General features: G+C 40.1%; 1 protein-coding gene across 1 annotated transcript in view; it reads right to left on the bottom strand.

Annotated features, from left to right (window-relative positions):
• lpgat1 (lysophosphatidylglycerol acyltransferase 1) overlaps positions 1–25439 on the bottom strand; it is a 44724-nt gene that overhangs the window by 18129 nt on the left and 1156 nt on the right. Inside the window, exons 2-5 of the mRNA XM_034899768.1 lie at positions 25066–25318; positions 9082–9200; positions 7119–7214; positions 1715–1994 (exon numbers count right to left, since the gene is read on the bottom strand). Of these exons, the coding sequence (XP_034755659.1) occupies positions 1715–1994; positions 7119–7214; positions 9082–9200; positions 25066–25303 (733 nt within the window). The 5' untranslated portion in view covers positions 25304–25318. The remainder of the gene's footprint in view (positions 1–1714; positions 1995–7118; positions 7215–9081; positions 9201–25065; positions 25319–25439) is intronic.

The raw sequence follows: 25439 nt of genomic DNA, 5'->3' as shown, positions 1-25439 counted from the left end.
AAGGGAGAGCCCTACTGCAACAACCAGCTTCCCCTCCTCCTGAGCAGCTGGAACAGAGAAAAGGGCACAGTAAGATGTAGCTTTAAGAAACAGCTGGGATATGAACTGGAACTACAGACTAGACAAATGCAGGGGAAAAAAATATAACGCTAAATAAAAAACATGTCTTAACCCCTAAAATGTTTTTTTTTTTAAACTTCCTGTCAGAGGTTATAAACAAAATGCCTGCTGTTGTCAGTGTTTGTCAACACTGATGAGACATTTAAAGACTTTGTGGCAAATTTGCAGAAAATAAAAACGTGCATATACAGCATTTCATTTAGCCCATAAATAAAGCATTGCTCTTCTTTATCATTTAGCCCATAAATAAAGCAGTGCTTGTCTTTATCAAACCATCATACCATCTTACGACGGCTGATTAAAAGATTATATTTTGGGTTTGACAGACCGTCCTGCAGAGGGATAAACAGACAGCCTCTTGCAGTTAGTGCTGAGGCTGTCAGACACAGAGCTGTGTTAGCAACCTTGTGAAAGGCTATAGTCCCTGAGCAACATTCTCAATAATGCTGTACCAAAGTCTCTCCAAATTACTATTAAGACAGCATACCCTTAAAATGGATTTTGAACCAAAGCCAGGAGAGTCCGCTGGGTAAAGTGAGTGTGTAGTGCGCTCGGGCATGGGGGACTTATTGCATCTGTATGTTCATAGCCGTTTTAACACGCTTTTTGCTAGGGACAGTTCCAATATGGACATAGAGACCTTAGGGTAAGAAATATACACCCCATTTGGTTCCCATGCATTGTTTGTGTTTGTTTTCTCCTTTTTGTTTGTAACATATCTTTAAATTGTTGCAAATAAATCCAAGTGTCAACAAACAAAATTTCCCCCTCAAAAGGTTGATAATTGCAGTGTAACTTCCTGCTCACTGGCTGTATTTAGGGCTGGTCTCTAGACAGAAAAAATACTGCAAATAACCACTGGGGTTTAAGGGACCTTCATGCAATTCCTGGCACCTCTGTGCATGTCAACCCTTTCATCTCCTGGAAATCTTTACCACCAGTCCCAATTCATTTCAAACCGAACTCCCAGAGAACAGCAGGACATAGAGGTGATTATTAAATGCTTGCTCCATTCCTGGCCTTCTAGCCAACATAAGATCACATTTGATCTACAGTACACAGAGTTCACAGAAACTAAAGTAGAGCATTCAATCAATATGAAAAAAAGACTTGCAACTCCAAAGAACACCTCCAAAGAACACCTTCAAATGCAATTCCAACTTTGCTTGAAATTTAGTATAACAAGTGTCATCACAAAAGGCCTAATACAATATATTGAAAACCCATTTAACATTTCAAATCAATTGCTGTCAAAATAAAGCAAAAATATCTGCATATTTTCACACGTTACAAAAATGTTCACCTCACAACAAAGAGAACAGCTGAGGAAATTTGTTGCATGTCATTCCCATTAAGTGACAGTGAACTGAAATTCCTTCCGGGAATTCCTGAGATATTGTGTTGGAATGGGATGGACAGACAACCCCAAAAACAAAATGCCTCTGGCCAGGAAAAAAAGAAAGAAATCAAGGTCATAAAACCCAGGACTAATTAGAACAAACTTCTTAGATCTAAAGAGATGCCACACATATTCCAGTAAAAAAGATCTGGAAACATACAAATGCTACAGAGAAAAAGTTTAAGTGTGAGTTACCTGTCTTGTTAGGGGTCCCAGTCTCGCTGGCCACGCTGCCATTCTCCTGCTGGGCTGACAGGGTTTTCAAGATAACGTGGGTGGCCCCGATACGAGGCAATGTGACGTGGGTCAGGTGGGGGAGAGAGCGCTTCTTGGCAAACAACTGGCTGGTTTCCCGCCGCTTGCGCAGGAAGCCACCTTCTGGAAACAGCACTATCCACTTCCTGTCACGGCTGTGGTAGTATTTCTCTAAGTGATCTTTCAGGTAGATCAGCTGCTTGTCTCTGTGAGCTTTACCCTGTGGAAAGAAAAAATATATGTTAAGAAAATAAACAATGCGAGAATCATAGGTTTCATCTGTTCAAGTGTTGAACAGGTGAAAAATGTAGAGTTTGCCCAAAAGGGGCTGCTAAAACTAGATGACTACACTCAAAACAAGTGCATTTAACTCAAATAGTTAGCTTTCTGTATTTCCCCTATGGGAACAAAATGATTGCGGCTAAATGCTGAAATTCATAAACCTGACAAGGTAGATGGTATTTGTGAGCAAACAAACAAATTAATCCAAATCACAGGTTAGATGCAGAAACACTAAAGCACCCAGAGCAACATTAATAGCCCTACTGAAATGGATGCAAAACATGACAGCCTTGACAACATTAAGAGCATTAGCAGTAGCGGGGCGTGGCGGAGTGGAATGGATTTTTAGTTAGGCCCATTCAAAAGCCATTTTTAATGCATTAGCATAGCTGGCCTGGTCTTTGTATGTGCCACGGGAGCACACACGCAGCTGTGTGTAGGAAAAGTACTTACAACACAATTAAAAAGGCTAAAAATATAGAATTATTTTTGCCAAAACAGAAGTGAAGGACGTTGTAGCTGCAGCTAAGTCTGATTCACAGATAGAAGAATAAGCTTTCACAAACCTATACATGACCGGGAGACTGAGGTTTACTGCAGCTACATGAATAGTGGAAATGTACGTCACAATCTTGCTATTTGAGTCAGACTGTATATATAAAGAGAAAGAGGAGAGTACCTATCCTGCTTTCCCAATGTCAGAAGAATATCTTTATTTTTTGTACAAATGAATGTTTTGGATTTGGATGGTTTATCTAAAGTGCAAGGTCTTTATTAAATCGGCCACTTGCCTCTAAAGTGAGCAACCTGCTTACCTACGCCTCAGTTAGGCTCCCACTTGCTTTCGTCAATTACAACCAAAGATATGCACTCAGTTCCCACTTTATTAGGTACATTAAGTCAATACTAATGCAATCATTTAACAACAGCCCTGCTATAAATCTTACCTTCATGCAATATTTCTTTGTATAAAATAAAGTTTTAGTTCTTTTTTGTGCTCTCTCAAACTTTAGCCTATAGGATTTAGGGAGTAAACACTATGTAGTGTCAAAGAAAAACTGCATAGAAAGTTTGGCTGCTCAATGCTTTGAAATGCTCACCCAGACCGAACCTGTCTATATAGTTGGCTCTGTGTCGTGTGAACACTGTTGCCACGCGAGTGCGACGCTGACATGATGTTTGTGGACTAGACGAGGTGGTCAGGCGCAACCAAAGCTACACTTTATCATCTTTCCTCGTCTCTTCATCAAAGCTGCAAATGTGATTGCAACTGTGCTCGAACACCATAACTTCTAGTTATCCGATGTATAAACTTTTACATTCAAATGTGCACTCACACTTTGTATAACCTTACTTGCCAGTTTGACTCGACTCCAGTCAAGATTTTGTATAAATAGGTGCCGGAAATGTGACCAGAAAATGTCAACAGCCGCTAGTGACTGAATTATTTGAGTGTTCAGAATATAAACCTTTCAAGCTTTGTACATCCTTAAAATAAAAAAACATGGAAAACTATAAGTTAGTTAGGCAATACTAGGAAACACTCAATTAACTTTCATTGTTATGCGGATCGGATGACACACAATTATACCTATCATTTAAGCCAGACAACCAAACCATTTAGTTAGCTAAACTTCAAGCACACATTAAAGATGTAAAATCATGGATGGTTTACAATTTTCTGATGTTATACTCAGACAAAACAGAAGTTATTGTGCTTGGCCCTAAACACCTCCAAACCTCATTATTTAAAGATATAGCTACTCTGGATGGTATTGCCCTGGCCACCAGCACTACGGTCAGAAATCTAGGAGTTATTTTTGATCAGAATTTATCCTTTAACGCCCACTAACAAAAAACCTCAAGAGCAGGCTTTTTTCACCATCGTAACATTGCCAAAATTAGGAACATTCTGTCTCAAAACAATGCTGAAAAACTAGTCTATACATTGTTACTTCCAGGCTGGACTACTACAATTCCTTATTATCAGGATGCTCAAATAAGTCCCTTACTCTACAGCTGATCCAGAACGCTGCGGCGCGTGTTCTGAAAAGAAAAGAGATCATATTTCTTCTGTATTAGTTTCGCTAATGGCTTCCTGTAAAAACCAGCATTGAATTTAAAATCCTTCTCCTGACCTACAAAGCTCTAAATGGTCAAGCACCATCATATCTTGAAGAGCTCTTAGTGCCTTATTGTCTCACTAGAGCACTGCTCTCCCAGAATGCAGAGTTACTTGTGGTTCCTAGAGTCTGTAAAAGTAGGATGGGAGCCACAGCCTTCAGCTATCAGGCTCGTCTCCTGTGGATTCAGCTTCTGGTCTGGGTTTGGGGGGCAGACACCGTCACCACATTTAAGAGTCAAATAAACCCTCTCCTCTTTGATAAAGCTTATAGCTAGAGAATGAGGAGCTGCAGCCTAGCCCGGTATACTCTCGTCATAGTTGTCAGATTCATTTACCATATAAACAATATAATAATAGAGAGGCAGGGCAGTACAGCCCAATCTGGGAGAGGAGAGTTCTAGCATGACTAGACTCTTCTCGTTACCCTGTCTCTCTTAATTATGCTGTTATAGTTTTATACTGCTGGGTGACTTCCTTTAAAACAGTGAGCTCCTCTCTATCTTTACATTTGTGTGCATCCATGTCCCAGAAATGCTTGTTACTAAACTAGCTCTGGGGAGTTATTCCCCAGAGTCCTTATGTCTCCTCACCCAGCAAGTTTCCTTGGAATAGGGAGGCTCCAAAATCATGGTTGCAGCTGTTCCTGTGGTCTTGCTACACGTCCTGCAATGCCCTACAATGCCGTGCAGTTGCTATGACATGAACTAAGATAAGAAAATAAGATAATTTGTTTATTAGTCCCCAATGGGGAAATTACTGCACTACACTCTGTGTACACACTTTTTTGTTAGTACACACACATGCTCAGGACCTATACATGCACTATACATGGAGAGATGTCAGAGTGAGTGGGCTGCCAGCTGAACCAGCACCCTGAGCGGTCGGGGGGTACGGTGCCTTGCTCAACAGCACCTGGCAGTGCCCAGGAGGTGAACTGGCATCTCTCCAGCCACCAATCCACGCTCCCAACATTTGGTGGCTGGAGAGATGCCAGTTCACCTCCTGGGCACTGCCAGGTGCTGTTGAGCAAGGCACCGTACCCCCCAACCGCTCAGGGGGCTACTACTACTACTACTACAAACTATTATAACTATTATTGCTACTATTCATTACACCCCCAACTGGCCCCGTCAGACACCGCCAACCAAGAGTCTGTCCGAGTTTTTCCTTGCCACTGTTGCACTAAATGCTTTCTCTTGTCTTGAGAGAACTCTTGTTATGAATTGATACTATAAATAAAATTGAATAAGTTATTCCTCTAATTGACTTTCAGGGGTTAAGAACACCAACATTTCCAAGAAAAAAAAAAAAAGTCCAATTACAGCCCTATACCACAAGTTGGTGTGCTACGGCCATCAAAGATTGCTGTGTTTTGCTGTGCATAATGATGTTAGAGACATGTCTGCCAGCCTGGGTGGACAGCAGATGCTTGGGTGGCTGGGGGGAGATGCTTACTGTGCTATTCAGACGTGTGAAGTATTCTGGGAAAAGATATCATAAATGCCCACACAAGAATGCCAGAGAGGATCACAGAGAAAGACAGATGACGGCAGAAATGGCCGAGCCTGCTCAGGTCTTCCACTACAGCCCGTCTGGCCGTGAGCAGGCTCAGGGTGCATCACCCTCGGCACAGTGCCTGATGTGAGCTAAAGAACTGAATTACCTCTTGCAATGGCAGTGGTGCTTATGGCAGTTCTTTTATTAAAATGACAATATTTTTAAATCTTTGTCCTATCGGAGCTGGTGCCAGCACGTCCTGTTTATCAACATCAAATGTATAGAAGCTAATGTATTCTAACATACAGTAGTAGGGCTGAGCATTATATTGTATTTATTCAATAAATTAAAAATGTTTTTTGCACGTTGGGTAAAATGCCTTCGTTGTGACACTGTGACATGAATGTTAACACTATTTATTACACATTGCTGTCATGACTCCAGGTTTCCAGGCTCCAGATGTCTAGTTCACCATGGCCATCTCAGTGAGTTTAGCAGTCGCTTTTAAAATAGGTATTTTTGTGCTGTCAGACGATTAAAATATTTAATCAGGATTAAATCGCATTAATGTCATGGTTAACTCGCAATTAATCACACAACTATCTATTCTAAACATCCCTGATTTCTTTTTGTCCCATTATTTTTTTTTTAAATGAAAACATTGGCATATACAGTGGAGCTCAATCATTTGGGCACCCCAGGTGAAAATTTGTATTAATGTGCACAAAGAAGCCAAAATGCATCAAATATGTCACAAAAAGTTATATTTTATTTCCATCCCTTACACTTTCAAAATAAAACAAAAATGGCGTCTGACGACACTAATATATATCTTAACGCAATATTATGATATTCCAGAAATTCCCTGACCAATAGGAGCCCTGCTGGCTTCATGTGTAAGCTATCCTACAACAGAGGGTCAATCAGACCCAGTGGGGCTAAGCAGCCCTCCCACACTACCTACTGTTTACTGCTGTTATTCTTTTCAGAGGACACCATGACTGTAGGAATCCCACCAACATATCTGGTGTCCAGCTGGGACAACAGATGGGTAGCAGCTTCACTTTGCAGAGTGCAGTGAAAACAAGCCAGCAGTAGCTGGGAGTTTGAGAGAGAGAGAGTTGGGTTATGGCCTGAAGGTCTTTGTTGCAACCCTTCTGAGAAAAACAAGGTGTGGGTAAGTGAGGGAAAGTAGTCTTTCATCTCCCAGCGACAACTGTTGATGTAGCATACTGAAATCTAATTTAACAAATAAAAAAACCTGCCAGGACGCTACCTGGATATTAATATGTGTAATGTTAAAATGTGAAGCAGAGCTTGTTGATGTTCAACATCTGATGGCCAAATAACAGACGTGACAATAAAGACAGACACTGCAACATTTCTGACTTTTGAAAGTAAACCTTCAACAACCTTTAGTGCCAGTTGTGGACCTCTTACCTGTCTGATGAAAAAATCCCCATGGATCAGGGACACTAGGCCAAAGTTAGTGTATTTGAACACATGGTCCATCAACCACATCATTTTTTGTACCACCTGAAAAAGAGAGGAGAAATACAATAGCAATATCAATCCCACATTCACCTGTAAACAAAAAGCAGATTAGTTTGATGCCAGGGCCCGTAACTGATACTGCCCCTCTGAGCACTTCCGCCCTCATGACTTGCACCGATGCAGCTTTGGCTTACTGTCCTTTCAGTGCTAAGAGGATAAACTGGGCCAGTGATGCAGTTGCTGAGGGGGATCAGGTCATAATGTTTGTGCAGCGCAGCTAGATAGCTCCAGTGCAGTGCCAGCATTAGCCAAAAAATAAACAAACATCATCATCATCATCATCACGGCTGTCCCCAACATCCCAGAATTCACAGCAAATCTCCAGCATGATTTGGGTGGCAGGACAGCAAGCTGCATGCTTGGAGTTAAATAATCAATTACTTCAGTGCAAAGTGACAGATTTTTCTTTCAGGCTCGACAGATAATTAGAGTTGTTGCGATAACGATACCAGTATCGGAAATGCCTCTGAACTTCCTAAAATGCTGGTATCGCTTAGGAAGCGGCATCAGTAAATTGGTATAAGAACATCTCTACAGATAATGTGACTTTTCTCTAATGATAGTCTATTTTCAAACGTTCTTCTGTTGCTGACAATATGTTGTAGGAAATAACCATTTCTGTATGGTTTTATTGTGCATTTGGTCAATAAAGTATAGTGGCTACATGTCAACCTCAGCAATTAAACAAGTAGCTGAGCCCCTAACAATGTCTGAGTAACACTGAGGGAAAAACTAAATCAGTGAACGCAGCTACAAAGTGACTGACACTACAGTCTACAGCTGTACATTTTGTAGTGTGCTGACATTCCAGCCTGAAGAAGAGTATGCTCTGCTGTAACTGTGGGCCTTTTACTTCCCTGTTAGACAAAAAGCATAATTTGATCACTTTAAATAAATGCAGATGAATTTCAATGTGCAACTTGTTATACACTCATGACCACACAGGGAAAGTGTTTTCCCTCCTCCCCAAAACAACTTTTAAAATGCTTTTTAGCTGCAATTCTCTCTGTATTAAAACATTGTGTCAAATCAATTTACACAACACAGATATCATTGTTTGTATTAATGTTTTATGTTACCAGAGACAACTATGGGAACTTTGTATGTGAACATAATGAGTCATCTTCTGTGAAAATGTGTTGAGAAATTATCTTCAAGTATCCTCAAAGTATCCTACTGAAACAGAGTGTCCTATTGCAACAGAGGAAGAGGAGTGCATGCACACTGATGTGTGGACATGTTTAACTTCCTTGCCTGTTGAAAATTATCAGTGTGAAAGAATGCAAAGCAGCCACCGCTTGAATTTTTGCACTTCGGTTGCTGGCTCCCTGCCTCATTTGAATGCAGGAAACCACAGCACTGCTTTGCTAGGCCGTCTGTCTCTACAAGTCTGTTTGGACTTGACAAAAGGCATCATCCCAACACTATGGCTCTCTCCTGTTCTACTAAAAGGGCTTTCTCCTTACAAAACTAACACAATAACTCTGGGTGCACTAAACACAACTGGATAACTGACAGTCTAATACCTTATCTCAACAACTATCATTTGGCCATACAAACTGACAAATACATTGGCTAACCTTTAACAAACATCCTTAAAACAATGTGTTTTCGGACCAATGTGTGCAATTCTACAGGAACCCCTTATCTGCGGTGACTAAGACATAGAAACATGCCCAGACAGCAGCCTGTTCAGCAAAATACAGATGGTGCCGAGTACCCTGCAGGTTCAAACTACTGCCTTGCTTCTATTAACAGCGATGCGACCCTGTTCAGCCTAAATGTTATATTCCACGATTTTCTAAAAAGGGACAGAATGAGGTAACTTTCTCTCTCTGTGTGTTCTTACCATGCCCTTGTCTTGCAGGCACATCATGAGCGTACACACATCTCCTGTGGATTGGTGGTTGACGATGACCATGGCTTCTTCTTCAGAGATGGGCCGTACATCGTCCCCCCACTCGGTTACTGCGTGGCGAAATAAACCGACAAACACATAATGGTTAAACAGGAATTTTCCCGTGGAGTTTTACTGCAAACTGTCACTAAAACTCATTGTGTGTGAAATTTAGGTATAACAACCATGTCAAATGCATGTTCCTCATAAAACAAAATTAAAATAATTTGTTTACATCCATGTTTGCTAGACAGCAGTTTTCTTCTTCACCGTCTATTTATGCATTTATACTACTCTTGGCAACCAATCAGTGAAAGTGTTAAACCAGTGGCAGGAATCTCCCAGTCTAAAACTCCAAAAAGGTACCTTTAAACAGAGATCTCGGACTGCACACCTCTCCCAAAAATGCACTCTCCCCTATTTGTTTTTAATGTAAATTAATATTTTATAGGCTTGAAGATGTGAATCAAATACATACTGACAGACCATCATGACATACCTCAGTGTTTCATTCAAATGCAGCAATTCATAAGACACAGGCAAAACAAGACGAAAAACACACTAACGTTTTGAAATCACTGGTAAAGTAATAATTACCATGCCAGACAGTTGTTCATGGTTCATGTTAATCGTCAACACAATAAAAATAGAGTGAAGTAAGGCATCTTTGGTATACACACTGAAATCCAATTTGCTTGTACCATCAGTGAATGTTACTCCTTTAATAACTAACCGACGGTCCTGGCATTCTCTCACTACTTGTTATCTGCTCTCTGCTCTGCATATCCTCCCTGCCTGGATCACAGAGCAATGGCTTATTTCCATGCTAGTACTTTCTACAAGTGGGTTGGAAAAATGTTAATCTGTTGTGGCAAAATTAGTTTCAGTCGATTACATCATGTCATGGAAACATTTAAAGCTACATTTTAGTTATTTTGCTGTTTAAGATGAGTCATCATGTGTATTAATGGGTGTTGAAAATGAATGACAAAATGTTTGCCATGTGGTTTGAAATGAGAAAGGAGAAGTGAGTTTCAGGAAATGGCTTCACAATTACTCTCACTATTGACCACTCTGAGCAGAGCAGAGGAAACTTTCCAAGAGAAAAAAGGGATGGTGTGTATTTTCCTTACATAGAACCAGACTTTCAAATCCCTCCTCAAATCTGAGCCATCATCCCCACACTAAACTGTCATAAGTGGGTTCTGGTGCAGCCACAAGATGTACAAGGTGTAAAGAAGATGCAGATACTACAGGCCGAAAATCTTTGAAAAACAACTTTTAAAAGAACAAAACATGTTGTTGAGTTATCATATTGCTTTTCAAAATCAGCATTTTAAAGTTAAATGGTGTATGTATGTCTAAAGATGGCTCAAAAAGCAGAAGAACCAACTTACTTAAGGGCTATTTTTGGCATTCAGGCAAATTATATTAGCTCACATTTTAATACCAGTTTCTAGTCACAAAATTCAATTCTCCCAACACTGACTATATTTCCTGAACCATCTACTTTTATTTATTTTTTGGTAAAGAGCACAACAGGTACTTGACAAAAGATGTGTCAACATTATGAGCGGACTTGTTGGTATGGAAGCTGCCTTCCTGACATATTTTCATAAGCAGTAAATTAGGTCTAAATCCTGCTACAACATGAGATCAGGCGTATTTTCATGTCTATGATCCATAAATAATGCTTTCCTCTTCAGTGAAACCACACAAGGCATCCATGTAGAGGTGTGAACAGAACCGTGGCTTTGTTTGGTGTCAAAGTGATAAAAATAATACAAGGCAAAATATAGCTGCAAGCTGCAGTTCTTTAGGCCAAGTACAGGCACATCAAGCACGGTACAATGCACACAGGTACACCGAGGTCTCATCTACCACCAGAACTAGAGATTGTTTGATACCATTTCCAATATTGATTCTGATACCTGCGTCCCAGCCAATACCGAGTACTGATCCAATACCAATGTGTCATTTGTTTTATTATGTTTGTGATATGATTTCTTTTGTTGTTGTCGGTCTGGCTCAGGTTAAACTCTTTGTGAAACCTGACCAAAACAATGAATGTTTCTTTTGTTATCCAGTTTGACAGTCAGTTGTAACATAAAAACATAAATAACCAGAACACACACACACACACACACACACACACACACACACACACACACACACACACCTCATTCAATGGGTTTCCTTTATTATCATGACTATTAACATTGTATTAGTTGATTTTCTTGCCTTATTAATGGAGTTGGGTCTATCAGTTGTGTTGTGCAGAAGTCAGGTTGAAGCACAGCCGATTGGACAACTGTTAGAATTCATGTTATTGCAAGAACCAATCAGCTAAGTGAAGAGAAACGAGTGGCCATCATTACTTTAAGAAATGACGGATGGGAAAATTGCGAAAACTTTGAATGTGTCCCCAAGTGTAGTCGCAAAAACCATCAAGCGCTACAACAAAACTGGCTCACATGAGGACCGCCCCAGCAAAGGAAGATCAAGAATCGCCTCTGCTGCTGAGGATAAGTTCATCTGAGTCTCCAGCCTCAGAAAAAAGTTAACAGCAGCTCAGATTAGAGACCAGATGACTACCATGCAGAGTTGTAGCAGCAGACAGATTTCTAGAACAACTGTTAAGAGGAGACTGCGGAAATCAGGGCTTCATGGTCAAATAGCTATGAAACCACTGCTAAAGAGAGGCAACAAGCAGAAGAGATTTGTTTGGGCCAAGAAACACAAGGAATGGACATTAGACCATTGGAAATCTGTGCCTGGTCTGATGACTTTGAGATCTTGAGGTGACCGGATGGATTCTACATGCCTCGTTCCCACCATGAAGCATGGAGGAGGAGGTGTGATGGAGTGCTACGCCTCCACAGTCACCGGAACTGAACCTAATCGAGATGGTTTGGGGAGAGCTGGACCGCAGAGTGAAGGCAAAAGAGCCAACAAGTACATAATTCCATACGTGTTCATTCATAGTTTTGATGCCCTCAGTGATAATCTACAATGTAAATAGTCATGAAAATAAAGAAAACACATAGACTGAGAAGGTATGTCCAAACTTTTGGCCTTACTAGCTATCTATAATTGTTGGGGGGGGCTTTGCCCTTCATTCTAAAGTGACAGTGGATAGACAGCAAAGGTGGGGGAGAGACGGGATGACACGCAGCCAAGGACCGCAGGTTGGACTCAAACCCGGCCCGCTGCGAAGGACTCAGCCTACATGTGTTACACGCTCTTACTGGGCGGGCTAGAGGCCACCCCCATCAGAACAATTTTGTTCATGATCCGACAAAATGTTATGAAGATATGACTCATCTCGTGTTTTTCTGACTTTACGGACGGCTTCACACAAAATGTCAGAGCCAAATGATTTGGATGAATCTTTTGCTGAATTAGTGATGTAGACACCAAATCAATGATTAGTCAGTTGTTGTTCATTCATGTCAATAAAAGCTTATGATTGTGTGTCCGTGGCAGGAAGCAGGTGATAAAAACGACAGCATTAACTGGTGATGCGGTAACAGCAAGAAATGGGCTGTGAAAGCTGGTCATGTAACCAGTCATGGATCTGCCTATAGATCAAGATGTCAATATATACTTTTTTATTTATATCAAAATCCCACCAAAACCTTGTATATGTCATTTCAAATATGTATAAAAAAAAAAAAAGATTCAGCAGTCTGGCATTTAGTACAACTACACTGATATGCAATTCCACATATAACCTACATTCTGTGTGTAATTCAGCAAAAATATAACCGCTATCAAAAACTGACCTTTCCAAAAATTCTGTGTGTTTGCTCTTGGGTCTTTGTAGTGTCTTGCCTAGAACTGCAGTGGGATCTTTAACAACGCGTCATGAACTCCTCCCAGTTCAAGGCCATATCTTAAGTTAACATAGCTCATGTCCATTAGTGGTGTGGTTAATTTCCGATTCAGAATTTGAATTAAAAAAACTAAATACTTTTAGTTACTCAAAACTAATACACCTAACGTAAATACATGAACAAGTAAAACTATCAAATTCCAATCAATCCAAACTGAATCAATGTTTAATCATATAACAGAGGCTTTGGATTACAGAGTATCATATTAATATAAATGTCTCCTTACTGGTTTTCTATCAGCTTCTACACTTCAAATATTTTCAAAAGGGAGAGATACATGGTAAATGTTTTATGATAATTGTAATGTAATTGATAATGACGTGATCTTATATAGCGTGCAATGTGTTAAATCAGTGAACCCTTGCAACGGTTTCTCGTTTTCAGCGATACAACACTTTCAACCTCTATTATACAGCATCTCCATTTGTACTGCCAGGAGTGGATTTCCAACAGCCACCGGCTCTTTCTTCCCTGATTTACATAGTCAGACCTCAGAGCATACAGGCTACTTACTAAACATTCATCTGTGTCTTATTGTTGACGGGATAAACACAGGAGCTGCAACAAAAGGAGGAAACATGACTGAGATGAGGGATGACAACAACAGCCCTCCTTTAGAACACATTAGCTGCTTTTGTAATTTAAAAACACACTTTAACAGCTCAAAGAACCACACAAGTGAAAAGATTTAGCAGGGGCTGCAGTTGTCTGTTGGATACCACCACAGCTCAGGGCGGGTCTGACTGGCTCCAGCTCTGTGTAATCCAAATTTTGCATCAGTCAGGCCTTAGGGTGCATCTACTCTGATATTGTCTAAAACGCTGGTATCAGGAGGTCCGTGAGTTTATACACCAATCCGATACCAAGTCCTAAAGAAAAGTTACGTTAAAGTTTATTTATGCTCTTTTACCCCTTATAACTGAGTGTCAAACTGGATGATAAAAGAAAGTTCTTTGGCGTTCACGTTTGTGTTTCTTCGTGTTTCACAAAGAGTTTAACCTGAGCCAGACAGACAACAAATATTTAAATCATATCACATCCTTTTAGGGATTGTAGTGCACAGCTGTAAAAAATAATAAAATATAACACACACTACTGGATCAGTGCTCGGTATCGTCGGAGACGCAGGTTCAGGTATAAGAATCGGTAAAAAATCAAAAATTTGATCGGACTAGGGCTGAATGATAGTGTTTCAGCATCAACATCGCGATGTGCGCATGCGCGATAGTCACATTGCAGGACGTAACGATATTTACGCTAAAACTTTTTGCTGCATAATAGAAAAGTAAACTTCCACCAGTGTCCTTTAACATGATTGTTACCGGCCGACCCTTCCCCTTTAAGACAGGTAGCCATGTGGGCAACGTGTGTCTGTGACGTTAGTCCGACGGGGTTTGTTATGGGAAGTGAGGCTCTGCGTGTGTAGAAAAGTATCAAAGGCAGCAGCTGCCGCTGATACAGTGATGCGCATAGTTTTGATGGTTAGTCAGTGTTTTATGTTCGCTGCAAATACAAACTAAATCACCTGATTAATGCAACATATTTACAACGTCTCCCGGCCATCTCCCCCCGCAGAAAGCTGCTTCCAGCCAGGCTAAAGCTAATATAGTTAGCCTAAAGAAACAAGGGATCCGTCCATCCCAACTAACGTTACGGTTCGGAGCCGCGACGCTGGAAGCGTAACACTAATCTACTACAGAAGTCTGTGTCTGATCTACCGTAATTTCCACTGATTTAATTGTTCTTGGATACACAGAGTTTGTTGCTAGTGCGCGTGACATGCAGGTCTGATCAATTTCGACCACAACCTGAAATTTAAAAGCAAGCAACATGCAGTCACTGTCATTCATTAGCCTGGATTGATTATTACACAAATACAATGGTGTCATGCTCCAAAATCACTTCAGAAGAGTAACGTTAGTCACAGCTTACTTGTTTTGGTGTTTGTAAAGCATTAAAGTTTAACAAAGAATGGTTCACATTAGAAAAGATCCTTTTTCATTTTTCTCTAATTTAAAGCAGCTCATGTTTGAGTTTCTAGCTCCTACTACTGCTCTCACTTAGTACACAACAGGACAAATAAACCAGGGTCATTACACTCTCTGGGGTCAGTCAAAAGCCATTCTGGAGAAAGTCAATATACAAACAAAGTACACAAAGACAGCCTTTTTTTTTTTATTGGCACAGTTGGTGTCATTACTGAAAAGGATAACGAGTACTAGTATGGTCACAGCCATTAACAAGGCTAACGTGATGAGTTCATCTTGACATTGAATTTAGGCAGTCACGCTATAAAATAAAGTGACAAAAGATCCGTCAGTACAGCACACAACCCGACTGCGCAACTCAACGAACAATACATTTGACAGGTTGCCTGCATAGCATTGTGAAGACCTTGCTGTCTTGCTGCGAAATATTGTATTAATACCTTTGTGATGTAGCAGGGAAATTTATAAAAATAATATTACTCGGAATATCCTGAATATGAAAGACAGCCATTTGACTCTACTTTTCCATACCAGCTAACACCAGATAGCAGGTTGGTACTAAGTGATGTGACATCTGAAGTGCATTTTCAAGGGACCATTTGATTGTTTCACTCTAACAAAATTATCAACCAGAATTGAAAACATTAATAATTATCAAATTATCCGATGCCTACAAATCCAGGATCAGTTTAGTTGAGCAAAAAAAGCTTTCCTGAAATAAAACCATTACATCTGTCATTTGTGTCAACTACATAACTTGTGGGCAGACATTCAAATACAGCTCGACTTTTAGGGTTAAAACCAGTGCAATTATATGCAAGTGTAGATTTCCACTGAATTAGATGCAAGATCAAAAGCAAGATCAAAAGCTTTTCAAGCAACCCGTCAGATTAACCATTTCTGTATGACTCACAGTAAAAGGCCAACTCATTTCCGACAGGACAGTTTTTGATGACAAAAAGGTTCAAGTTGGTCTCATTCTACCTTAAAATTCAACCTACTGTACCTCCTGCTAGCTATTCCGCATGTTCATAAGACATGTAGTCATGTAATTAATGCACAACTTCAAGTCATTCAACAGTTTGGGAGCAGATATTAGAGGACACACTACATGGCTGCTTTTAGACATTTGCAGTTAAGTTGATTGGCAGATGCATTGACCATAGAACAAGTAACATGTTTATCATTATTAGTTCTACCTTTCTTATGCACTTTGACACATTGTCTGTGCTGCAGCCTGGCCAAATATGTTAGTTTTTTTTAAATATTCCAATCACACGAGGAGATCTCCTTCAGGTTAAAGAACATGTGGTCAGGTTGGCTGAGTTGGTAGAGCACATTTCTATAGAGGTGTAATCTTCAACGCAGGGGCTGCGAGTACAACTCCGACCTCCGGCCATTTGCTGCACGTCATTCCTTCTTTCTCGCTTTTCGTGTCTTCATCTGTCATGTGGAATTAAAGTCCTAAAATGGCCATGGTGAAATGGTGATAAAAAAAAAGAAAAAAAAAAGAAAGAAAGAAATTGGGATGGAGGGGACAAGCTGTTGGCATGTTCAATTTAGGCCTTTATTTCACCTCCTGTCCTCTGGAGAATTAGCTTAACTCTCACCTGAACAAGAATCGAGAGCATACCTCTAGAAGAATGACACATCTGTGACACCTGACAGAGTGTGGGGGGTGTACGTACCCCTAAGGCAATGTCATTTCATAAGGAGCATGCCTTCAGCCTTGCTGGAGTCCCCATTGTTGCAGGAGACAAGCGTAAATGATATCAGAGAGATGGGTCATCTGTCAGATAGAATACATTAGGGAAATTGTCTTTGAGAGATGACACAGTTAGCGCAGCCGGAGGACAGCCATGCTGCAAGCACACCGTCTAATCCGGTATTGGTGGTCAGCTAAACGGTGTACCGCTGCTGACCTTGCTGTCCCATTGCTACACTTCTTTCTCCCTCTCTAGAGGAGGGATGTAGCAAGGCATCACATGGTGGTGTCCATGATGTGGAGGAGGAAAGAGGGAAGAGTGCAAAAATATATGAGACTTGTGTGGGAAACCAGAGAAGAAAGAGGCATTTTCATTGATGATTAAAGTTTCTGGTTAACAGAGCAACCACTCGGAGTAAAAATATGAAGCTCCTGCTTTTAAGATAACCCTGATTTAATTGTTTTAGTTAATAAGTAAAAATGAATAGCAGTGCAGAAAAGCTTGTTAATTTTTCTTTAGATGTGTTCAAGTAGGTGGAAAGAAGAACAACTAATAAAAACATAAAACTGAATAGATCTCCCCATAATCTTGATGCCCGGTCCAGCTATTTAGGACAGTATCTCCTGATATCAATATCGGATTGGTACATCCTTAATCTCGATACTGTACATGTCTAAAACATATCTCAAAGTATTAAGTTCTGAAAATATGATTGAAAATATAAATTGGCTCAACAGGGCAAGACATTTACCACATATGCAAAACAATGTTCACAGCCATGGTCTGAGAAGTCATGAACCGGTTAACCAGTAGCAGCCCGGCAGGTTTAATGGAGTAAACGGGTCTCATGAATTGCCTGTAATTCCTTCCCCTCATTAAAAGCTAAAAGCTCGCCCATTGCTTCTGAAAGTTTGTAGCATAAAGTACATCACAACATGTTACCATTAAAATATGGATTTACCACATTATGTGTTGTTCATCCACATCAATACCTCAGTCTTTCTGTACACCGGGCAATGAAACATCAGCCTCCACTTATGCAAACATGTGTCAGGGCTTCTGAACAAAAGTGATGGTAATTCCCATTCGTGCTGTCGCCCTCTCAAATGACCCAAAGCTGCAGTATAATAAATTCATGCTGGGTCACCTCCTTTACAACATGACTGCACGTGTATCCTGACCTACAGTAGATTTTCATGCAGTTTATACATTATACATTAACCAAAGGTTGTAAGCAACACACCAAAAGGTATCTTGCCCTAAATAGAAGCTTTCAAAAGTGTACCCCGCTAATGCTTTTATAGCAGCTATTTGCATCGATCACAAAGACACTGCCAGCACAACAAAAAACATTACAAGTACCAAATATTGTTCATGTCAAACAGGACAGGAGACATAATTTGACAAAGATCCGACAAACCATAGAGCTCAGCTAAAGTGTATAGACTGAAAAAAAAAAATCATAAAGCTGTAAACTGTCTCAGTCCAACAGATGCAATTAAGATAATTCAGTACAGTTAGAGAGATGTCAATCAAGTATAATCTGTATACACCCACACAGTCCAGAGAGTAAGTCTAATGAGCCAAGAAACTAATAACACCTTGTGTGGGTGTATGATGGCTGTACAAAGGCTTCAAACACACCAAGAGCCATTTCTGTTACAGCTTAAAAATTAGGTGATATACTCTGGATTTACTACAGCCCTACATACTGCTTAACACATCTGAAATGTAATCGTACCAAAACATTTACTCATACGTACAGTACATGAAATGTAACGAGCTTTTCTCCTGGTTTTGAGAAATCTGATTTAACAGTTTGCCAATTGGTAATTTTAGGCAATGATGTTCTGATGATGTACAATTCTGGGGTCCGTGTTACTCAAATATGAGTATTTTTATTTTAAAAAAAGGTGCGCTGTAGAGATGCACCAATTGAGCGTTGGTGACCGGAATTGGCAGATTTTCACGTCATTGGCCATGACCAGTAACCTTCCGGTCAGTCTTACATACAGTATGCTGATTTAATGCAGGTTAAATTCACTCTGACGCTGCATGATTTACATTGCGCAACATCGGTACCACACGTGCACATGCAGGCTTTCCGCTGTATGTAGCAGTGGCGCACATCAGCGGTTTATAAAACGTCATAAAGTTGTAATTATACACAGCTCAGCACAGCCCCCTACTAATCTCAGGCAAACAGTCAGCCGCTCTCTCTTATGCGGGTCCCATAAAATATGACAGCTACAGTTTATTGGAAAATTGTGTTTAGCACACTCACTTTGATGAATTAACTGTTTATCAGACCCCAGATAAGACAAGAAGCTAACGTTAGCAAACGCTGTGGTACCTCTGCCGCCTAGCTGGCTGCTTTAGGAGACGCAGAAGTAAAAAAAAAAAAGTTTAAAAAATAATAAAGAGACTCTGTATTTCTCCGACACCCTGTACTAACGTTACTGTCTAAAATGCTTTCCTGGTTGGGAAGGTTGGGGATTTCTATTAAAGAAAAAATAGAAAATAAATATTTGTGTGTGCTGTGAATTGGTTAGCCAAAAATCATATAGGAATCGCCTAAAATCAGTATTGTCTGGTCAAATTCAACGAAAAATCGGAATTGGCCTAAAAATTGTAATTGGTGAATCTCTAGTGCCCTGCCACATGCATTTTCACTTTGTTTGGGTTGAGGCGCTAAAGGTTAATTTTAGCTTGTTTAAGAGCTTGCTGTTTGTTCATCCTATATTCCAAAATATTTTATTTACATAAATGTAAAACCTGGAAAAGCAGCACCATTTTGCAGTGTAAATGATTCAATGATAATCAAAACAGTTGCAGATGAATTTTATATCAATCCAAATAATCTAACCACTATAAAACTAACCATTGCAACTCTAGTAGAGATTAAGGAGTCTATGAAAACTAAGTCAATGTTAAAGATTTAAAGACTGTCAGATTTAAAGCTGACAGGGATCAGACGTCTGGATAATGTACACAGGGACATGAATAACCAGCTCTGTGATTCATGTAAACTTTAGATTCAAATAGCATAACTCAAAACTGGGAAACAAGTGCGCAAAGTCTGAAATTTTAAAGTCCCCCTCTCTGATCTCTTCATCGACCCAGCAGACCACCCCCTCATGGAACATGCAATGAAGACTTAATCCTGCTGGCTTAAGTGCACCTGTTTGTGTCCTCTCTGTGTAGTGTGTGTGTCTCTAAAAGTGCATTCCATTTACCTTGGAATTCGGAAGCTGGGAATGACGTCAAACCCGACTTGAATGTGTTGCATTTACAAGTCAAAATTTTCATTGCTTGCATTAGCTCTAGCCAGGTTAGCCATTGTTAAAAATACCAGTTTATAAAATAATACACTGTCTTTGTGCATAAAAAGGAGCGTAACAACATTGTCCACAGAGAGAATATGGACAGAAGACAGAAGTGCTTGTAACTGTATGAGACTACAGCTTTCATAACACGGAGCAGCCATGTTGGATTTTTGGTTTAGGGGATTTTGTGGTTGCCGGAGATCCGACTTTTACCTCGGAAATTCCGAGAGCAAATAGAAAGCAACATAATCAGGCCTGGACACTTTGTCATCTACATGGAAAAAGGGGTCAAATGGCGATACAAGTTACCACATAACAATATTACCACTAAATAACACCGTTTCTTGCAAAACATTCATACCTGGGAGGCTTTCTTAGGCAACTTGTGTAGCTGTCGTTTTTTCAGGATGATTCAGTCTTAACACATGAAGCTGGCAGTTTCCAAAATAAATTTAGCATTCAAATTATCCAGATTAATCCTGAAATGTAGCCTCAATAGATTACATGCAAGAAGCTTATATTAGAAAGTATAACAGACAGCTGGGAAAGGCTTCATTATGCTCTGCTAAGCATAGCAGTCAAGCTAATGATGGCGATATCAGCATGGCCAAGGTTAGCCTGTTATCTTTTTTTTTTTTTATGTATAAAAAAGGTCCAATATGACATTTACTGTAATTACTCCAAAAATGACCCCAATGTGTCATCAGATATTAAGGAAACATGCTAAGTTGAAACACTATGTTTTCTGATAACAGCAGAGATAAATCTTTACCCTACCTTAAAAAAAAAGAGGCATGTTTCTGATAGTTGCGTGACCAGAGCCGTAACAAACCCCCGAACTCGGCCATGCTAACCCTGCTAACGTTAACCAGGCCAGCAGGCCACGGCTGTATACAATGTGTGGTCTGTAATGGTGAGTTACTTTAAGCCAAGAGAGGACCGAAAAAGTGTGGGTCAGTTGGGTACAGAGCTCCGCATGAGCATGGGCTTCTATGACTGACAATTTAGCAGCATGTAACGTTAGCAACTCCTCTGTTCTGTGAAGTGATATCTGGCTATTTGACACAACACACGCGTGTAGCAACTTTGTTGTGGATGCTCCATCGGCGCGCTTTGGAAGAGGATTTGGCAAAGCGAGACTACGGATGCTGCAGTCTCACCCTGGCAACTAACAAGAACTTAGAGTCTAGGAAGGAGGGTGCCTCCTTTTTATCTACCTTGGCTTCTAACTTGTGGAAAACTTTGCAAAGCATTGTAGTTGTTTGATTAATCCACATGCTCTACTTCCACCCTAGAAAACACTTTTTTGCTTTAGCTTGTACTTACCCAAACGGGAAAGTGGGTTGTAGTATTTACTTGCCCAACGTGGTGTAGTCCTTACCCCAGGCTGTTGGGCAACCCTTATTGTTTAACCCTGCCTTCACGCTTCACTTAATGATTCAAACTAAGAAGAAGCATTACATTTTACTTCTAAGTCCGGGGTGGGCAGTCTAGAAAGTTCTCCTACATATCACTTTGTGTCTTTTTATCCAAATTGTTCCAATGATAAAAGGATACACAGCATGTGTCTCTATATAGTGACTGTATCATATCTACAAACCACCATTGTTATGCTTCTCCTGGGGAGGTGATGCAACATCCTCAATCTCTGATGTTAACCAAAGCTCTGCTTCCCGACTGCAGTGTGTCAAGCTGTGAGTGAGTGTCACTGTTTCCCTGACATACATTTGGCATGTCTTTGAGTACAAGTACAGGCTGAACAACATAGCAAAAGAAAATCTTTGTTCCATCTGTAACTACAAACAAAGTGTGACATTTTTTGTTTTGCATGCCGTAAATACAACATACAAGCAGGAAAATTGTTTGCATTGAAAACAAGTGACACATATACAATACATACATAATTTGCAGCCGTTACTTGGAAAGAATGAGGAAAAATATGCCCTGTAAGTGAGAGAGTAAAACTGCAACCTTGGAAAAAGCATCTTAATGTTGCGTGTTGTCCAGATTCAAAAAGGACAATCCCAGGGTAGTTACACAGGACTGCATAGTGCGTGAAAGGTAAAAGTGTTAATCGAACCAGCCTTGTCAAAGTGTCCTTGAATGTGGGTCACAACACCGATACTCAAATTCTCTAGGACTACTGCCCTTGAATGCTGTTTATCTAAAGCTAAATTAATATTGCCAGTATTTATTATTCCGTACTGATTTGAAGCCCTGATCTTGTTCAGTTTTTTGTAATACAACCAATATCTGACAGCAGTCCAACACAATTCATCCTTCTGAGCTGACCCACATTTACCAAACAGCTAAACCAAAGATTTAAATTGGAATGCTTGTGGAGAAGTATATAAATAAAATGGAGAAAACTTTAATGAAGTGGCTGTGCCCGGCGTGTCATAAAGCGACTACACTGCATCATAGCTGGGCTTATACATAACATACAGTGTCGCTCATTATAAAATTATACATTATCCAATACACATTTTTTTAGTGTGTCGTTTGTTTAAAAAGTAAAATTTAACGTAACTTTGTATTAACATTAAATTCACATTGTCCTGTGGCCACAAGCAATCTTTTTTATATTTGTCACAAGTTTTGCTGTTAAAGTGACATTCAAAAAGATTTTGTGGCCTGATACGGTTCCCTAATAACTGACCGATGATGCACGGGAGCTGCATAGTTGCACATTTTCTGATATGACGTTCAGACTAAAAGGTCACATTCGCTTAAATCTGGTTTACCTTAGGATGAGAAGCACATATGGGTTGGACCAAAGACATATACACACACACACACACACACACACATCTAAACTACAAGTGCATAAAATAAATATACCAGAGGAAGTATTAGACTGCAAAGTACAGTGATTGTTCTAGTCAATAGCTTAAATTAAACTTTAATCACCATTTTCATCATACAGACGTGGTATCTAACTTTTAAACACTGTCAATCAAGGTCTGTAACACATTTTACTTGATGCAAGACCAGGTGTTCTATAGGCTGAACGCTTTGCATTATTAATCAGTGCGCCTTGTTGCTCCCCATGTTCACCACTTAGCAATTTGTAAGCATTTTGCTTGCCGCTCAGTGCAACCAAGCACCACAGACTGCCTGAATCACTTCATGATATTTAATGAGCCAGCTGAGAGGAACCAACAAACAACTCATGATATCCTGCTGATCTTCTACTAGTGTCAGATAAGTGTGTTTGTTGAGCTGTCTCTGTACAATCATTACTAAATCCATTCATATCTTGATGTAACGTATTTAGGCCACTGTGCTATAAACAAATACATATGATAGACATTTATTTATCGCTCAGCACTTATTATTAGGGGTCCAAGCCCGAGAAAGCTAGGAACCGCGGTTATAAAGCTATGCGGTTCACACAGCAGGACTGTGGAACCATATTTTTTTTATTAGGATTTTCCTCCTCCTCCATATTATTATTGTTCTCCGCGTAAAACTCATGCTACAGCCTAAACCGTACAAGGTGGCGGATTGCCATTTTCAGGACTGGTCCAAAACTCCGTAAAGACCTCAGGCGCAACAATTGACCCACTTCCACCACTAGGTGGCACTATGGCAGAAAAAACACTTGACCCTATCACTCCCAATGTACATTTAAAAACCATATATCCACAAGTTCCCTGGATCCACCTGAATATTTTGATATAGGACACGCCCATTTCCACTTAGACTTGTGTGAAAAAACGTGCTTTGTATTTATTTTAATAGCCCAGTTCTTTCTGGGGAAAAAAATGTTTATAGATTGACTATGACAACAGGGTTGATGTTTTACAAGCTGTTACAGAAAATGGAATCAGACTGACCAGAGGTGGCAGAAAATCCTTTAGAGGGATATTTACAACGGCAATGTACCGCCGACCTTGTGGCTCACACCTCTCAATATTTCCGGATGTTTGCCTCCCCACGTCACGCTTTGGGTTCCGCTTTCGCAAGCTCCGCCGTTGACTAGCACAATGAGGCTTGGACCCCGTCATAACTGCTTGCAGTTCTAGTTTACGATTCACTAGACTCTTTTACTAAGTTTCTGCAGTGCTGTTCTAAAAGATCCGATATTATGCACACTTTGAACTAAACAATACCGGCATAATGCTGCACCAGTGTGTGATTTTAAAAATATATATATTTTACCACAGTATATGGTATTGGCGTGACTAATTAAAAATTATGACGTAATGCTCAGACGGCGTCACCAAACTGTTGGCTAGTGCCTACACCGCTCAGAAACTGAATACCAAACACTAATACTGAAACACCTCTCCTTTCTCATTAGGTCGGAACCCCAAATGCTGCCAAACTCCAAAGGTTGTGTTCTTCTTCAAGACCAGGTGACTCTGTGCACAATTTGCCATCTTGACAATGTTTGAAAAGCACCGATGGTTGTTTAACAACATTTACTGCTGATCTGAAGATACATTTCCAAAATCCTTAAAAGATTCTTCTAACCATCTGGATGAAGAAAAAAATATATCGATTTTTGCTACACGACAAAAACATAATTGGCCTTTACTTGCTTTTTTGTACAACAGAAGATATTGGCATGTAATTTTATATGAAAATATTAAACAGTATCAAATCATATCTATAAATCAAAAATACTAAAATAATTACATTTTGGTTCACGTATGAATTAAGCAAATAAATATGTAATTTTATGGCTGCCATCTTTGTTTGGATTAGCAAACTGCCTTTTTTATCATGTAGCAAACGGAACACGTTTTCATTCAGATGGCTGGAAGAGTCTTTAAGAAGAGCAGCACACGTTAAACAATTTTTATTTTTCATTGAAACAGGTGTGTATCTCTTTGTCTCAAAAGTAGATACATGAAGCACAAACTAGAGAGCAACTTCACTGGTTTTGTAGCAATCTTGTCCATGCTTACCCATCAGTAAGCTGTTATTACTGAGTCCAGTAAGCAAAACATGCTTTACATGCAAGGCAACACGTGGAACAATGGCTATGTATATGAATCGTTAACTATCTTACCTGTATAACCTGCGATCCAGCCCCATGAAGACACCATGGCAAGCAACCACTTGAACATGATTCCTTCGATGTGCCAGAAAGTAGAGCTGTCCCATATTCTCAGCGGCTGGAGAAGCACCAGATATAAGCAGTAGGATGGGATGGCTACACAGTTGTTAAAAAACATAAAAACAAAACGGATCACAGACTTGAGCAGAACCAAGCCCAGCTTTCCGGCCCCGTCCAAGAGCTGTGCCATCCTGATACACACCGTCTGCAACAGAGAGACAGCAGCAGTTAGCATCGCAGTTTGATTTGTTTGTTTCACAAAAGACTAATCGAGCCAAGTGTGGATACAACCTTATCCTTACTGTAAACAAACCAAGCTCTAAACA

Source organism: Etheostoma cragini, chromosome 18 (assembly GCF_013103735.1).
Source record: "Etheostoma cragini isolate CJK2018 chromosome 18, CSU_Ecrag_1.0, whole genome shotgun sequence".
NCBI classification, from domain to species: Eukaryota; Metazoa; Chordata; class Actinopteri; order Perciformes; family Percidae; genus Etheostoma; species Etheostoma cragini.
This window is presented reverse-complemented; position numbering and strand designations above follow the sequence as displayed.